General features: G+C 40.7%; 1 protein-coding gene across 3 annotated transcripts in view; it reads left to right on the forward strand.

The window, feature by feature from the left end:
• Pfkfb1 (6-phosphofructo-2-kinase/fructose-2,6-biphosphatase 1) overlaps nt 1-18961 on the forward strand; it is a 70187-nt gene that overhangs the window by 24975 nt on the left and 26251 nt on the right. For all 3 annotated transcript variants that reach the window (XM_059251341.1, XM_059251343.1, XM_059251342.1), the window contains 3 exons: nt 11530-11655; nt 16986-17079; nt 18078-18144. In XM_059251341.1, the coding sequence (XP_059107324.1) occupies nt 11530-11655; nt 16986-17079; nt 18078-18144 (287 nt within the window). The remainder of the gene's footprint in view (nt 1-11529; nt 11656-16985; nt 17080-18077; nt 18145-18961) is intronic.

Consider the following 18961-nt stretch of genomic DNA (forward strand, 5'->3'; position numbering starts at 1 on the left):
GAGGTTCAGGCATTCTTTTAGGGTTTTATATTTTAGTTAGTGATAGATAAAAGATTCCAAATAAGACTGGGCTGTATGTGTTTTGTAGAAAGCACATATTTGATTATTATTTCTTTATCTGATATTGGAATCTCTCTCTTTGATGTAGGTAGGCAATTTATATTGAAACTCATTCATATACTTGGATTAAAACTCACCATCTTGATGGATATTGGGGTGTCTGCATGCAAAGCCAGCACTCCGAAGTCTAAGGCAAGAGTTTCATAAGTTTCAGGCCAGCCTGGGGTACCTAGCAAGACCCTATTTCAAAATATACATAACTTTCTTTGCAAAATCCTCCCATCTTATGAAGCATTGTCTGTTCATTATATTTGTTCTTGCTATTTCCTGTTCATAGTATATATTCACTTTTCTTCATTATGTCTTCAAATATTTCTTCTGCCCATTCTTTCTTCCATATGTATATATTAAGTATACATGTATTATATTTCCTATTCGCATGTTTGTTTTTGTTTTTCTATTTTCCTACTTTTCCTTATTATATTTAACTACTTAAATTTTTTATTAAGAAAATTTTTTCATTCATTTTACACACCAATCAAAGATCCCCCTCTTCCCTCCTCCCATCCCCCAGCCTTCCTCCAACTCACCCCCACTCCCCCCAACAAGAAGGCAAGGCCTCACATGGGGAGGCACATCCAGTAGAGGCAATTTGTGCAAGCCCTTCCCCTTGCTTCAAGGCTGCACGAGGTGTCCCATCATAGATAGTGGACTCCAAAAAAAGCCCTCTCATATACCAGAGATGGATTCTGATTCTACTGCTGGGGGCCCTCCAAGCAGATCAAGCTATACAATTGTCTTGCCATGCAGAGGGCCTAGTCTAGTCCCATGCAGGCTCCACAGCCATTGATCCAACTTTCATGAGTTCTCACTAGTTTGGTCTGGTCGTCTCTGCAGGTTTCCCCGTTATGATCCTGATGCACTTGCTCATAGAATAACTCCTCTCTCTCCTACTGGACTCCTGGAGCTCTGCCTGGTGTTTGGCAGTGAATCTCTGCATCTGCCTCCATCAGTCATTGGAGAAAAGTTCTGTGATGACAGTTAGAGCATTCACCAAGCTGATCTCTGGGGCAAGCCAGTTCAGTTCAGGCACCCTCTCCATTATTTCTAGTAGTCCAAGCTGGGTTCATCCTTGGAGATTCCTGGTAACTTACCTAGCACCAGGTTTCTCTCTATGCCCATGATATCTCCATCCATCATGGTATCTCTCTCATTGCTTTCCTACTGCATCCCTGTTCCAGCTTGACCATCCCATTCCCTTATGTTCTCATCCCCCATCCCCTACCCTTCATTGCCCACCCCTTCACCCCCAGTACACTCATGGAGATCTCATCTATTTCCCCTTCCCAGGGTGATCCATGAGTCCCTCTTTGGATCTTCATTGTTAGCTAGCTTCTTTGGAGTTGTGTGTTGTCTGGTTATCCTTTGCTTTACTTCTAGTATCCACTTGTGAGTGGGTACATACCATGTTTGTCCTTCTGAGTCTGGGTTACTTTACTCAGGATGATATTTTCTAGTTCCATCCATTTGCCTGCAAATTTCATGATGTCATTGTTTTTCTCTGCTGAGTAGTACTCCATTGTGTGTATATACCACATATTCTTTTTTTTTTTTAAGATTTATTTATTATGTATACAGTGTTCTGTCTGCACGTATCCCTGCAGGCCAGAAGAGGGCACCAGATCTCATTACAGATGGTTGTAAGCCACCATGTGGTTGCTGGGAATTGAACTCAGGACCTTTGGAAGAGCAAGCAGTGCTCTTAACCTCTGAGCCATCTCTCCAGCCCCTTAATATATATATATATATATTTTTTTTTTTTGGGGGGGGGGTTTTGAGACAGGGTTTCTCTGTATAGCTTTGCGCCTTTCCTGGAACTCGCTTTGGAGACCAGGCTGGCCTCAAACTCACAGAGATCCGCCTGGCTCTGCCTCCCGAGTGCTGGGATTAAAGGCGTGCGCCACCACCGCCCGGCTTACCACATATTCTTAATCCATTCTTCAGTTGAGGGGCATCTAAGTTGTTTCCAGGTTCTAGCTATGACGAATAATGCTGCTATGAACATAGCTGAGCATGTGTCCTTGTGGTATGATTGAGCATTCCTTGGGTATATGCCCAAGAGTGGTATTGCTGGGTCTTGAGGTAGATTGATTCCCAATTTTCTGAGAAACCGCCATACTGATTTCCAAAGTGGCTGTACAAGTTTGCACTCCCACCAACAGTGGCGGAGTGTTCCCCTTGTCCTACATCCTCTCCAACATAAGCTGTCTTCAGTGTTTCTGATCTTAACCATTCTAACAGATGTAAGATGGTATCTCAGAGTCCTTTTGATTTACATTTCCCTGATAACTAAGGATGTTGAGCAATTCCTTAAATGTCTTTTGGCCATTTGAAATTCTTCTGTTGAGAATTCTGTTTATCTCTGTAGCCCATTTTTTAATTGGATTATTTGATATTTTGATGTCTAGTTTCTTAAGTTCTTTATATATTTTGGAGATCAGCCATTTGTCAGATGTGGGGTTGGTGAAGATCTTTTCCCATTCTGTAGGCTGTCATTTTGTCTTATTTGCTGTGTCCTTTGCCTTACAGAAGTTTCTCAGTTTCAGGAGGTCCCATTTATTAATTGTTGCTCTCAGTGTCTGTGCTACTGGTGTTACATTTAGGAAGTCTCCTGTGCCAATGTATTCAAGGCTGCTTCCTACTTTCTCTTCTATCAGATTCAGTGTAACTGGATTTATGTTGAGATCTTTGATCCACTTGGACTTGAGTTTTGTGCATGGCAACATATATAGATCTATTTGCAATCAACCACATGTTGACATCGAGTTATGCCAGCACCATTTATTGGAGGCATCACCACAATTTCTTTAACCATTCTGTTGGAGGACATCTAGGTTGTTTCCAGTTTCTGGCTATTATGAAGAGAAGAGCAGTGAATAAGCAAGTGTGCTTGTGGTAGGATGGATCGTCCTTTGGGTATATGCCTAGTAGTGGAATAGCTGGGTCTTGAGATAGATCGATTCCCAGTTTTCTCAGAAACTGCCATGTTGATTTCCAAAGTGGCTGTACAAGTTTGCATTCTAACCAGCAATGGAGGAGTGGTCCTTTTGCTCCATATCCTTGCAAGCATGAGCTGTCACTTGTGTTTTTGATCTTAGCCATTCTGACAGGTATGAGATAGAATCTCAAAGTCATTTTGATTTGCATTTCTCTGATAGCTAAGGTTGTTGAACAATTCTGTAGGTGTATCTCAGCCATATGAGATTCTTCTGTTGAGAATTCTCTTTAGATCTGTACTCTGTTTTTTAATTAGATTATTTGGCTTGTTGATGTCTAGTTTCTTCAGTTCTTTATATATTTTGGAAATTGACCCTCTGTCAGATATGGAGTTGGTGAAAATCTTTTATCATTCTGTAGGCTGCCATTTTGTCCTGTTGATGGTTGCCTTACAGAAGCTTTTCCATTTTAGGAGGTCTCATTTATGAACTGTCAATCTTAGTGCCTGTGCTCTTGGTGGTCTGTTCAGGAAATTGTCTCCTGTGCCAGTGTGTTCAAGGCTGTTCCCCTACTTTCTCTTCTATCAGGTTTAGTGTAACTCGAATTATGTTGAGGTCTTTGCAAATGCTTGGATTTGAGTTTTCTGTAGGGCGATAGATGTGGATCTGTTTGCATTCTTCTACATGCCAACATACAGTTAGACCAGAAGATGATTTATTTTTTCCATTGTAAAATTCTGGCTTCTTTATCAAAAATCAGATTTACATAGGTGTGTGGATTTACATCTCTATCTTTGATTCCATCCCATTGATCCATCCACCTGTCTGTTTTTATGCCAATACCATGGAGTTTTTATTATTATAGCTTTGTAGAAGAGCTTGAAATCAGGGATGATAATACTTCCAGAAGTTCTTTTACTATACAGGATTATTTTAGCTATCCTGAGTTTTTTGTTTTTCTGTTACCTATTTCTCATGGTGCTATTTATTTTCATAATATTTACTTTCTTAAATTCTTTATGTATTTTGGATATTAGCCCTCTATTTGATGTGTTGCTGGTAAAAATCTGTTTCCATTCTGTAGGTTGCTGCTTTGTCAGAATGATGGTGTCCTTTGCCTTACAATAGCATTTTATTTACATGAAGTCCCATTTGTTAATTGTTGGTCTTATTGCCTGTGCTAACTTTGTTTTCAGAAAGTCTTTTCCTATGCCAGCAACTTCAAGGCTATTTCCCACTTTCTCTTCTATCAGGTTCAGTGTATCTGCTTTTATGAGGTTTTTGATCCGTTTGGAGTTGAGTTTTGTGCAGTGATAGATCTATTTTCATTCTTCACATGCTGACATCCAATCTGACTAGTACCATGTGTTGAAGATTCTGTCTTTGTTCCCCTGTGTGTATTTCTGACTTCTTTATCAAAAATCACTTGTCCGTAAGTATACAGATTTATGTCTGGGTCCTCAGTTTGATTCCGTTGATCAACATGTCTGTTTTCGTGCCAGTACCATGCTGTTTTTATTACCATAGCTTTCTAGTTAAGCTTGAAATAAGGGGTGATGATAGCTCCCACACTTTTTTGTCCTAAAATTCAGGATTGTTTTAGCTATCCTTGGTTTTCTGTTTTTTTATATATATAAAGTTCAGAATTGTCCTTTCTAGGTCTGTAAAAACTTGTGTTGGAATTTTGATGGGAATTGCATTGATTCTGTAGATTGCTTTTGGTACGATGGCCGTTTTTACTATGTTAATACTGTGACATGAACATGGCAGATCTATCTTTTGATCTCTTCTTCAATTTCTTTCTTCAATGACTTGAAGTTTTTATCATGCAAGTCTTTTACTTGCTTGATTAAAGTTACCCAGTGTATTTTGCATTATTTGAGGCCAATGTGAGAGGTGTTGTTTCCTTGATTTCTTTCTCAGTCTATTTCTCGTTTGTATATAGGAAATTTACCGATTTTTGTGAGTTACTTTTGTATCCTGCTACTTTGCAGAGAGTATTTATCAGCTGTAGGAGTTCCCTGGTGGAATTTTTAGGGTCACTTATGTATACTATCATATCATCTGTAAATAACCATACTTTTACTTATTCCTTTTCAGTTTGTATCCCCTTGATCTCCTTCAGTTGTCTTATTGTTCTAGCCAAGACTTCAAGTACTATATTGAATAGATATGGAGAGAGTGGATAACCTTGTCTTGTTTCTGATTTTAGTCGAATTGCTTTGAGTTTCTCTCTGCTTTCGTTGATGTTGGCTATAGGCTTGCTGTAAATTGCCTTCATTATATTTAGGTATGTCTCTTGTATCCCTAATCTCTCCAAGAATTTTATCATAAATGGGTGTTGGATTTTGTCAAAGGCCTTTTCTGCATCGAATTAGATGATAATGTGGTTTTCACCTTTCAGTTTTTTATATGGTGGATTACAGTTATAGATTTAAATATGTTGAACCATCCCTGCATCTCTGAGGTGAAGCCTACTTGATCATGGTGGATGATCTTTGTAATGTGTTCTTGGATTTGGTTTCCAAATATTTTATTGAGAATTTTTTTTTCATTTATGATCATAAGGGAAATTGTTCTTTAATTCTTTTTGTGTGTTGGATGTTTATGTGGTTTAGATGTCAGGGTAACTGTGGCCTTGTAAATGAATTGAGGAATGTCCCTTCTGTTTTTATTTTTTTGAAGTAATTTGAGGAGTATTAACTCTTTGTACTGACTGGGTTTTTTTTGTGTCAACTTGACACAAGCTGGAGTCATCAGAGAGGAAGGAGCCTTTACTGAGGAAATGCCTCCATGAGATCCAGCTGTAAGGCATTTTCTTAATTAGTGATCAGTGGGGGAGGGTCCAGCCCATGGTGGGTAGTGCCATCTCTGGGTTTCTGGTCCTGGGTTCTATAAGAAGGTGTGCTGAGCAAGCCAGTAAGCAGCTCCCCTTCATGGCCTCTGCATAAGCTTCTGCCTCCGGGACCCTGCCCTGTTTGAATTCCTTTTCTGACTTCCTTCAGTGATGAACAGCAATGTGTAAGCCAAATAAACCATTTCCTCCCCAACTTGCCTTTTGGTCTTGGTGTTTTGTTGCAGCAATAGAAACCCTAAGACACTCTCCTATAAAAGTCTGGTGGAATTATGTGCTAAAACCTGGCCCTGAGCTCTTTTTTTTTTTTTTTCCTGGTTGGCAGACATGTGACTGCTTCTATTTTACTATGAGTTATAAGTGTTTAAATTGTTTATTTTGTCTTGATTTAACTTTGGTAAGTGGTATGTATTGAGAAAAGTATCCATTTCTTTTAGAGTTTCCAATTTTGTTGGAGTAGAGGTTTTTAAAGTATGTCCTTATGATTTTCTGGATTTCCTCAATGTCTCCTGTTATGTCCCCATTTTCATTTCTAATTTTGTTAATTCGGATATTCTCTCTCGGCCTTTTAGTTAGTTTGGATAAGGGTTTGTTTATCTTGTTGATTTATCAGTGCCTCAGATTCTTTCTTCCATCTCTTGTATTCTATTGGTGAATTTTGCCTTTATGGTTCCTGTTTGAGTACCTGAAATTTTCTTTTGTAGATTTCCTCCAGCTTGGGTTTTTCTTATTGATTCTATTTCTACATTCGGGCTTCAAGGGATTTGTTCATTCCTTCTTTAAGGACCTCTATCATATGCATAAAGGCTGTTTTAAGGTCTTTTACTTGTGCTCCAACTATGTTGGAATTCTCTGCTGTACTTGGGTTACTGGGCTGTAATGGAGACATACAATGAGTATAGCTCCTGACATTACTAGGAGGCACAGTCTCACTGCAGACTTCCTGATCCTCTGGCTCTTATATTCTTTCTGCCCACTTTTCCTCAATGTTTCCCAAGCCTTGGGTGAGAGAGTTATTTTGTAGCTGTATTCATTGGGACTGGGGTCCACAACTCTACATTTTGGTTGGTTGTGGTTTTCTGTAGTGGTCTCTGTATGTTGCAGAGATAAGCTCCCTTGATGAAGGGAGAGGACTGTACTTACCTGTGAGTATAAGGACAAATGTTTAGATTATTGTTAGAGATTATGCTGGTGTAGTATAGTAGTGGTAGATAGCTCTCTCATCCTGTGTGATTACCTTTCAAATAAAGCATTTAACATGATAGTCATAGCCAGTTTAAATCCTCAGTCTTATAATTCCAGCATCAGTGTCATAACTAAGTGTTTCTGATGCTTTCTCTCTCTTCAGACTTTTTGTTTGTTCTTGATTCTTCTCCTTTTGTGTTGCCCCCTAGAGATAGTCCACCTCTTTTATCTCATGAAGATATTTTCACTACTGTTTCATCTTGGGTTTTTTGTTTGTTTTTTGTTTCGTTTTGTTTTGCTTTGGTTTTTTTTTTGTTTGTTTTTTGGGTTTTGTTTTTTTTTTTTTAGATTTCTTTAAACATTTTATGTGTATGTGCCAGAGTCCAGCTCCAGGTGACGGCAGGGTCTGAAGATGGATAGATGCAAGAGCGGCGATGGGAGGAATCAGATGCAGGACACTTCTTAGTTTCATTTTAGGAGAGATGGACAGAGAGGAGGTACATCTCAGTTGGCTTGTCCTACTCTGACAGGAGCTATCCCCTGCAGGACAGGTCTCAGCAGAGGATGTAAGGAGTTGGTGAGGGAAGGAGGTGAGCCAGGCCATGGTGGTCAGGAGAATCTTGCAGCCTGACTGACTAGCAGCCAGGGTGCTTCTTTTTTTTATACAGGATTTAGTAAGCAGGGATACATTCATGATGTTCCAAAACATAGATCATATCATTTTTGGTTTTAGACATGTGTTTCACTTCCTTTTGCTCAACTTTTAGTCATCATTAATAAACTATGACAGAACAGTTATCATTTCCAATCATTTTCCCTCAAGTTTTGACATCACTAATAAACAGAGTTTATGCATTAACCCTATAACCCAATTTTTTTTTTTTAATTTTTATTTTGCAATACAATTCAGTTCTACATATCAGCCACAGATTCCCTTGTTCTCCCCCCTCCCGCCCCCCTCACCTTCCCCCCAGCCCGCCCCCCATTCCAATCTCCTCCAGGGCAAAGCCTTCCCCACAGACTGAGATCAACCTGGTGGACTCAGTCCAGGTAGGTCCAGTCCCCTCCTCCCATGCTGAGCCAAGGGACCCTGCATAGGCCCCAGGTTTCAAACAGCCAACTCATGCAATGAGCACAGGACCCGGTCCCACTGCCTGGATGCCTCCCAAACAGATCAGGCCAATCAGCTGTCTCACCCACTCAGAGGGCCTGATCCAGTTGGTGACCCCTCAGCCATTGGTTCATATTTCATGTGTTTCCGTTTGTTTGGCTATTTGTCTCTGTGCTTTATCCGACCTTGGTCTCAACAATTCTCTCTCATATAAACCCTCCTCATTCTCGCTAATTGGACTCCCAGAGATCCACCTGGGGCCTAGTCATGGATCTCTGCCTCCAGATCCATCAGTAGTTGGATGAGGTTTCTAGCACGACAATTAGGGTGTTTGGCCATCCCATCACCAGAGTAGGTCAGTTCGGATTGTCTCTCGACCATTGCCAGCAGTCTGTTGTGGGGGTATCTTTGTGGATTTCTGTGGGCCTCTCTAGCACTTTGTTTCTTCCTATTCTCATGTGGTCTTCATTTACCATGGTCTCCTATTCCTTGTTCTCCCTCTCTGTTTTTGATCCAGCTGGGATCTCCCACTCACCCAAGCTCTCTTTCCCTCGACCCTCGCCCTTCACTACCCCCACTCCTGTCCAGGCTGTTCATGTAGATCTCATTCCATTTCTCTGTCGTTGGGCGATCCCTGTGTCTTTCTTGGGGTCCTGTTTTCCAGGTAGCCTGCCTGGTGATGTGAGTAGCAGTCCAGTCATCCTTGTTCCACATCTAGCGTCCTGTTATGAGTGAGTACATACCATGTTTGTCTTTCTGAGTCTGGGATACCTCACTCAGGATGATTTTTTCTAGATCCATCCATTTGTCTGCAAACCTCATGATGTCATTGTTTTTCTCTGCTGAGTAGTATTCCATTGTGTATATGTACCACATTTTGTTTATCCATTCTTCAGTTGAAGGGCATCTAGGTTGTTTCCATGTTCTGGCTATTACAAACAACGCTGATATGAACATAGCTGAACAAGTGCTCTTGTGGTGTGGTTGAGCATTCCTTGGGTATATGCCCAAGAGTGGTATAGCTGGATCTTGGGGGAGATGGATTCCCAATTTTCTAAGAAATCGCCATATTGATTTCCAAAGTGGCTATAACCCAATTTTTAAGAATCTAGAGGCATATGACAGCCTGTTCTCAGGCTGGTAGCTTTGGTTGTTTCCAGGATGCTAGACCAAAACAAAATCTTCAAAACAGCCAGGCATATTGCCATGCCCAAGCAGTGTATCTTTTTGTTTGTTTGTTTTTGTTTTTGATGTTCGAGACAGGGTTTCTCTTTGTTGTTTTGGTGCCTGTCCTGGATCTCACTCTGTAGAGCAGGCTGGCCTCAAACTCACAGAGATCCACCTGGCTCTGTCTCCTGAGTGCTGTGATTAAAGGCATGTGCCATCACCACCTGGCGTATTATTAACTCTAATGGTCACCATGCCCAGGAAAAATCCTCAGGCTAAAGCTGCTGCAGTTATTCAAATTCTGACATAATACAATGTTTATATTTTATATCTTTATAGAATTTGTCTATATGTCTAATCCTGGCATTCTGTTGTTCCTTGGTCCTATGCCACCACAGTGGCTCTGCATGTGCTAACTGTCCTAAGAGAGGGAGGTTTTGACCTCTCATTCTTTCATCATCTTCCCACTTCATACTTTGCTCAATATGTCTCTGTGTAGGGCAGAGGTATATGTCACGTAATTGTCTGAGTTGTATAGTGGGAAGAGGCTTGTAATATGAACTGTGACCAACTCCTCTAGCCCACCGAATCTTGTTGACTTTTTGAGTTTACTTTGTTTTGAATATCTTGTTCCTGTGTAAGTACAGGGACAGATGTTTCAAGAATGTCTCATAGCTTCATGAAGAGACCTCTGGCTTCTTCTTTATGTGTCATAATCTCCAAGGCGTAAGGAAGACTTTCAAGTAGATAAGGATATCTCCTTAAAAGTGGGGGAATAGTATGTTCAGGGCTGTCCTGGGTACGCTTAGAAGCAGCATTCCTGGGAGAAGGCATAAATGATTCATAAGAAGTTTTCCATCAGTCCAATATCCCCAAATTGTACAAATATTAAAAGTCCCTCAAGTATGCAACAGGTGGAGATGAAAACCAAAGGTGGCATGACGGCCATCATGCAACTCAGCTTTGCTGGATCTTTTGTCAGGCAGCTATGCTGGCTTTATGACTTCTGCCATTCCATTCAGATATGGCTGTGACATGTGTGAGTGCTTTGCTGCATGTGTATGTGCTTGTGGAGGACAGCAGAGGGCAGCAGAGGGCAACAGAGTCCCTGGAACTGGAATTACAGGTGGTTTTTGGCTGACACATGGTTGCTAAAAACTAAACCTGGGACTTCTACAAGAGCAGCAAATGCTCTCAACTGCTGAACCATCTCTCCAGCCCCCTTCACTACTACTTCTCCTGAAGCTATTTAGTTTGGTAGTGAGGAATGGGGAACTAAGATGTTCTGTTATTAAGTCTCAGTCTTTGGCAGGCTTCCCTTGAGTATGGAAGGTGTGACCATCACAAGTGTTTTTGCACTCCAAATGTAATGAGAAGGCCTAGCACCCTGCTTGGCAGGTACATTTTCTGTATTTCTTCCCACTTCAGAGAGTTTTCATTGGTGCCCTTAACTTTTGTTTCGCCTCCTTCTGCAGATTGAAATATTTTCCCTCCCAGGTAAGAGAAGGTAAATTGGTCTACCCTGAGTTCCAGGAGAGAAGGGGTAGATTGATCAGGATTGGCCGTCAGGTTCAGTAAGTTACCACCAGTGCTCTCAAGCTACAGTTTCTCTTGCCTTTCCCTTGGAATAGTAAGGCTTTCCCCACAGGAATATGGAGCAAATATTCTGGGCAGAATTTGAGCAATGGTTATTATTCTATTCTCTTCCCCAGGCCAGAACTATACAATACTTTTCTCAGGATTTTTCTCAGTCTTCTCTGCCAGCACCTGAAGGAAAATTGAAAAAATATTTAAAGCTGTTTGTCTGCAGTCCTTATGAATGTCACATTAGCAGTGCCTTAGCAATTCATTAGTCAGTTTATCTGGATCTTCTTATGAGTTTGTATATTGTTCAGCAGAGTCTGTATCAACTAAGAAATGCCAGAGTTCTATTGCCCTCTGCAGATGCCTTTTTTTTTACAAGTTTAAGTTGGCTATCTGCACTGCAACCTCAATTTTCTGATGATTCTAAGAAAAGTTGTGATGCCCATTTAAACCCCCCCTTTTTTTCTCATAATGATGGAAGTAGTGTGGTTTCCAACTCTACATCTCTAAGCTAATAGCAGATGAGCCTCTAAGTGTAGGGATAAGCTTTTGAGGATCTTTTTGTCTTCCAGCATCCATACCACAGTTCACCAATTCTCCCACAATGGTGATCATGGTGGGTTTACCAGCTCGAGGCAAGACCTACATCTCTACGAAGCTCACACGCTATCTCAACTGGATAGGAACACCAACTAAAGGTATGTCTCAGAAATCATTTGCTATACATCCCTACCACAGGCCACTAACTGAAAACTGAGGAAGGTAAAAGACCATACCTTTCAGTACAGAAAATGCTGCACACCCTTGTTTCCAGGATTAGAACCTCTTCTACCACTGCTATTACCACTGTCACAACAGTCTTACAAATTGTATCATTTCATGAGTCTATGTTCTGTGCTTAATACTATGCTGGGTTTTAGTCATAGAAAAACTAGTATTAAGACTAAATCTGCTCTTCAGAAGGCACACAAACTCAAAGTAATCCTCTGAGTACTGCAAGTATTTTTTTTTATCACAACTACATTATCTCATCAATAATACTATTGTTTTATGTGCATTGGTATTTTGCCATGGGTGTCAGGTCCCCTGGAACTGGAGTTAAAGATAGTTGTGAGCTGCCATGTGGGTGCTGGGAATTTAACCCAGATCTTCTGGGAAGAGCAGTCAGTTCTCTTAACCATTGAGCCATCTCTCCAGTCCCCAATAACACTTTTTATCATTATAGTTTTTCACTATTTTATAGTAAAAAAAAATAAGGCCAAAGAGGTGAAATACCCTTTCTAAAGGGACACAGTTATAAGTGATAGGATCAAGATACAATTGATTTCAAATCTGACATTCTCTGCTAGGTCTAATGCATGACTGTATTGAAGGGAAGAGAGGGATCCTGTATTCTCCTTTCATTCATTATTTTCCTCTTATCCTTTCTCTTGTCTGTCCCATGATTGTATCTACTCCATCTATCCAGTCACCCTTCCCTCATTCCCATCAAGCCTTCTCTGTTTTCTCCTCTTTTTTGTGTGCTAGGGATTGAACTCAGAGCTTTGTTTATAATAAGTATATACTCTACTACCAAGTTAAACCTGGCACCAAATCTTCTCTTCCCTACCCCACCCCCATTTATCCTTCCTTGCCTTTCATCCACTTTCTCTAATTAATTCACTAAAGTTTTCCATGTGCCAAAACCCATGCCAAGCATTAGGAAAGAAATAAAAATGGGTGAGACTCAAGTCCTGTCCTTGAAGAATTCTAACCCTGAATGGTATATATAACAAGTCCTAGGCTGGACTAGTGCTTCTCAGATGCATGCTGATGGTGGTCACAGAGGGAATTACTGACTGACAGGCATCAAAACCTTCATGGGTAAGAATATATCTAACATGGGTCCTGTGGGAGGAGGGAAACCTTTGATGAGGCAGGGAAGGTAGGAAAGAGCCATTGTCTACAGAATTGCAAGCCTGAGGAATTTCTACTGAATGAAGAAGCATATGACATAGTAGCAGATGTGTCTCTGTCCTGATCCCCCTTTTATTCTGTTTCTTCAACTTAACTGCTCACATAGGTCTTCAGAGTCATATTCCAAAGTACAAGACTGATAATACTTGTGATCTCCAAAGGTCTCCTTGGTCTGAAGTTTTGAAACCAAGTCCTTTTACTTCTGTTCAAGACCATCCACACTTGACCTATTCCAGATTTTCAGGCCCCAGCCACAGTGGTTGACCCCTTTCCCCCAAACATACTTTGCTTTCTGCAAATGTTATACCTTTGTTCAAGGAGTGTCTACCTACTTGTAATCTACCTATAATGTCCTTGCTCGCCACCATCACCCTCTTAACCACCAGTAAAAGATACCTACCCCAAAAGGCATTGTTCAAATAGTGCTTTCTCTACGATACTCTAAGCTAACCCCAAATGTAACCTTTTCCTTCCCCCTCACTCTTCCGCATAGTTCAGTATTGTCTCTGTTGGAGCACTTAAAGGATTCTGTAGGAGCTCCACTGTTGTCTGATTTGGTTACTGTCTAACTTTTTAGTTTATAAGCTGCTTAAGAGCCCAAACACAAAAATCTAGGTAGGGGTGTGTGTGTGTGTGTGTGTGTGTGTGTGTGTGTGTGTGTGTCCGTGTGTGTGTGTCCGTCCGTCCGTCCATCCATCCCAAAAGTCATACCACTCTTTACAGAGTAGGTGTCTGTCTTGGTCACTGTACTATTGCTGTGAAGAGACACAATGCTCATGACAACTATTATAAGACAAAACATTTAACTGGGGCTGGCTTACAGTTTCAGAGGCTTAGTTCATTATCAACATGGCAGGGAGCATGGCAGCATGCAGGCAGACATGGCACTGGAGAAGTAGCTGAGAGTTCTACATTTTGATCCACAGGTAGAGGGGGGAGGGGACTAAGCCTGGCTTAAGTTTTGAAATCTCAAAGCCCACCCCAGTAACACACTTCTTCCAACAAGGCCATACCTACTCCAACAAATTCCATACCTCCTAATCCTTGATGACTAAGCTTTCAAATACATGAGCTTATGGGGTTTATTCTTATTCATACCATCATATTCCATTCCCTGTTCCCCATAGCCTTGTAGACATATAATAATGCAAAAGTACATTCAGTCCAAATTCAAAAGTCCCCATATCTATCACAGTCTCAACACTGTTTAAAAGTTCAAAATTCAAAGACTTCTGTGACTCATGGCAATCTCTTAACTTTAACCCCCTGTAAAATAAAAATAAAAAAGCAGATCATATAATTCCAGTGTACTGTGGCATAGAATATGCATTGTTATTTCAAAAGAGAGCATAGTGAGGAAGTACTGGACCAAAGCAAGACCAAAACCTAGCAGGGCAAACTCCAAATTCTACATCGACATGTCTAATGTCAAAGTGTTCTTCAGATCTCCAACTCCTGTCAACTGTAACACCCTTCTCTCTCTCTTGGGCTGGTTCCATACCTGCTCTGCAGTTCTCCTTAGCAGGTATCCTACAACTGTGACATCACCAACATCTTGGGGTCTGCAGTACAATCTGTGCTTCACCTTTACAGCTTTACACAATGGCCTCTCTGGGCTTCCATGCTGGGGCTCTCCTGCTATAGGCCTAGCCTCAGCTACTTTCCTTAGCCACAAAGGGAAATTCCATATCCCTTTTCTTGTATCCTGGACTCTATAGCCAGAACCACATGGCCAAAGCTGCCAAGTTTTTATGCTTGTTTGAGCTGGAACATGGTCCCTCATTCAAATACATTTTCATTGGCTTTCTGTTTTTGATAATTTTCTTCACTGCTTAAGTTTTTCTTAATTCCTTTTCACAATTTGGAAGCTTAACTTGCTGGGGCCTTTCCCTGAGGTCACCACTCCCTTTATTTCATCTAGCATCAGGCTTTTCTTTAAACTTTTTATCTCTTTGAATACAAAACTTAGCTCCATTGTACTTCCTGGTGCCCCTTTTCTCCTCATACTGTACATTTTGTGATTTTCCTTGCTCAGCTTGTTCCTTTTCATTATAGATTTACATAAGACTAATTACTAATAACTACATGACACAGTCAATACTAGCCTGCCTTGAAATCTCCTCTGCTGGGTCCATTAATCTAAAATTCTTCAGTTTAGCCTGAGGCAGATGTGAGAGACCTACCCATTTCTTTTTTTTTTTTTTTAGATTTATTTATTTATTATGTATACAGTGTTCTGTCTGCATATACACCTGCAGGCCAGAAGAGGGCACCAGATCTCATTACGGATGGTTGTGAGCCACCATGTGGTTGCTGGGAATTGAACTCAGGACCTCTGGAAGAACAGCCAGTGCTCTTAACCGCTAAGATGGCTCAGCCGTTAAAGGCTAGGCTCACAACCAAAAATATAAGAGACCTACCCATTTCTATGTGGGAGGCCCACTCCTACTTTTTCGCCAGGGTACTCTTGAGGAGGGAGGAGGGAGAAATATTTAGATAGAAAGACAGAGGAGAGAGAAACAGATAGAAACACAGGATAGCCTTGGGAGGGCCTAGGGCAAAATTCACTGGCCCCTTCTGTCTCTTCTAAAGGGCTTTTTATAGGAATGCCAAGGGGTGGAGCAAAAGACCTCCCCCTAGCATGACCAAGTGCAGATCCTTCCAGTCACCTGGTAAACATGCACGTGGTCAATCCATCCTCTAATGCAGCCCTGCTGGGTAAAGCAAGCTCAGATCTCACTAGGAAACCTCTGTATGCTTCCACAGGCAGATTTTTAGGACAAGGGCAAAAACCCACCACATTTCTTTGCCAAAATATCACAAGAATGGTCTCTAGGTCACTTGCTAAATATCTTCCCCTCTGAAACTTGAGCTGGGCCCCAACAATTCAAATCACCCTTAGCACTGCCTTCTATACTCCTGCTAGGATGGCCCATTAAGCCTTGCTTAAAGCATCTAACCACTTTTCTAGTTCAAAGACCCAAAATCTTTCATATTCCTCCAAATAACATGATCAGGCCCATCATAGCAATACTAGGCTCCCTTTCTTTGTCACTGTTCTATTGCCATGAAGAGATACTGTGACCAAGGCAACTCTTATAAAGGAAAACATTTAATTGGGGCTGGCTTACAGGTTCAGAGGTTTAGTCCATTATCATCATGGTGGGAAGCATGGCAGCATGCAGGCAGACATGGCCTGAGAAAGTAGCTGAGAGTTCTACATCTGGATCAACAGGCAGGTAGAAGAGAGAGTGATTATGGGCTTGGCATGGGCTTCTCAAACCTCAAAGTCCATTCCCAGTGACATACTCCCTCCAGTATGGCCACACCTCCTCCTACAGGGCCATACCTCCTAATCCTTCTCAAATAGTGCCACTCCCTGATAACTAATCAATCAAATATATGAGCTTATTGGAGCCACTTTTATTCAAACCACCACAGTATCCTAAATTTATTTCTTGGATGAATGAATTAATGAAATATGATTTCTTTAGCTGTTTATCCTCTTTCTCCATTCCTTCTCTGTTTTTTTCTCCATCACAAGTGGGAAAGTGCTTTTTAGAGATTTACATTTAGATTATCCCTTATGATATAAAATGGTAAAATAACCTTGGTAACTGGGAGTCAGGAGACCCAGTCTGTATATGTTATCAATTCACTCTTGGTTTGACCTTGGATAGCTGATTTTACTCTCTGTATCTCATTTCTTTATCTTCCCTATTGAATAGGACATTTAAACGTTGGAATTTATGATAAAGTAACATAGCTTATAGTCAAACAGACTTGAGATTCAGTTCCAGATTGCCAGTTATTAACTTGAAAGCTATTTTGTACCTCTGAGCTTTACTTTCCTCATTTGTAAAGGTGAAATGGTTAACCCTACTTTGCAGGACGAATATGAGGGAGAAAATGAGTTGGTACCCATAATTTGAAGTTTTATATGTATATTTTCCTTTTATATGTACAATTTCCTATAAATTCTGCCATCTACCTCTGAGGTTCCTTCCAGCAAGAACATATTTTTGGCCACTCCAATCTTCCCAACCTCTTCACTAGGGTTTCCTGTTTTCAGTGTTTAATTTAGGCCAGTATCGACGAGAGGCAGTGAGCTACAGGAACTATGAATTCTTTCTCCCAGACAACATGGAGGCCCAGCTTATCAGGAAGTAAGTGCCCAACATTTAAGGACCCGTGCTGCCCTTCGCCTGAGGAGGACCTTTCTTCATATCCTTCTAGGGGAGTAGGATAGAGTAACATGCTCTTCCATGGGTGTCCAAGCTTTTGATATTGCAGCATAGTGTAGTCATCTACAGTGTTCATGCTTGAGAATTACTCAGTCAAGTTAAGAAAAAATAGGGAAAAAAATGCAGTCTCAGTGTTTTAGGTAAGTTTACAATGTGTGTTGGGCCACATTTCATAATTATCCTATGCCATGAGTTGAACACCCCTGTATCCAGTCTTTCTGCCAGCCTGCTTGAAGTCTGCTCTAGTAATAGCCATACTCTATCAAGAAGCATTTACAGTCTTCTGTTTCTGGTAAGAGAACATAGAAATGTCTTACCCTAGCATCTGAGATTGAGTGTTTCAGTAGCTCAGCCCTCTTCAGTCTCTGCAATGTCATCATTCAACTTTCAAGTTTCTTTTACCTATATGGATGTAAATACTTCTAGGTGCAACCTGGCTCTCAACTGTATCTTCACTATAGACCCAGTAACCAGTAACCAGTAACCAGTAAAGAGATTTTTTTTTTGCTGAAAGCCTAAGTATATTATGTTATGCCTATCATACCTGTGTTTACAGTGTTTCCTGTGCTGGAAATTCATTAACTCAAAGACTACATCCCTAGGCCTTACCTGTGTTCATCAACCAATTCAACTTGAGCTCCAGGAGCACACAGTTAAAGCCCTAAAACTAGGATGCTTTGATTGCTCAACTTTTCTTGTGCATGTCATCTTATACATCATTTTAATCTGTACACACAGAGCCAGTTTCAGCTTTGACCCCTCTGTACTTAACATGATGCCTAGAACAAAAGGGGCTGTGTAGATGTTTAACAGATGAATAATTTAGTATAAAACATATGAGAGATGGTCCATAAGAGAACAGCGGTGAGGGGAACTCATCCTGAGAATAGGGATTGTCTGCTTCTTTCTCTGTTTTTCAGGCAGTGTGCTCTGGCTGCCCTAAAGGACGTCCATAAATATCTCAGCCGTGAGGAGGGTCATGTTGCGGTAAATAATCTTCCATTTTCCCCCTCAAGCTGTCATTATGGAAAACAGATAATATGTACTAAGTATTTATTTATGCCATACATTATTCCAGGTACTTTGTTTATATTAATAATTTAATTCATATTGCCCCATGAGATAGTTGTCATTATTATGCTCTATTTTAGAGTCCAAAAGAATTACCATAGAAAGATTCAGTTGTTTCCCAGGTTGGTGCAGTATTTGTAGAATCCGTACTCTTAAGCCCCATGCTTCATTGATTTGTCCTCAAGATTTAGCAGTATAAAAATTTTAGACTGTAGTACAAACATTACTGTCTTTTCTTCTATCAAAATGTTATAAACTTTCTTATTAAAAATCCTTGCAAACAATTACAAACATACCATACCAAAATAACAAGACCCGAAGTCTATACAACTCCATGGACTTCCATACAGTGTAGAACATAAGCTGTGAAGCATGTCTTTTGTTGTTGTTTTTTCTTTTCTTTATTTACAGAGAGATTTGCCCAAACATCTTGGCAATTTAATGTCTTACTTAAATCCTTGGGTTAGAGGTCCTCAAATATGTGGATGCTAAGGATAGGGAAATTTTCCTGTTCCTGAGCTTTTCTAAGGCTTTAGGAAGGACAGGTCTCATCTGGAGAAGCAGCTATATAATTGCTCTATCAGTAATTCATGGCTGTTATCAGAGCAAGTCCTTCGTCTAGGCCTGTTACTTCACCTATAACATGATCCTAAGAAAGATCCCCAAACTTTTCTCATGCCTTGTTACATTTGTAGGGTGGAGGACATTTCTGAGCAGACAGTAAGGGCTCAAT

Source organism: Peromyscus eremicus, chromosome X (assembly GCF_949786415.1).
Source record: "Peromyscus eremicus chromosome X, PerEre_H2_v1, whole genome shotgun sequence".
Classification (NCBI taxonomy): domain Eukaryota; kingdom Metazoa; phylum Chordata; class Mammalia; order Rodentia; family Cricetidae; genus Peromyscus; species Peromyscus eremicus.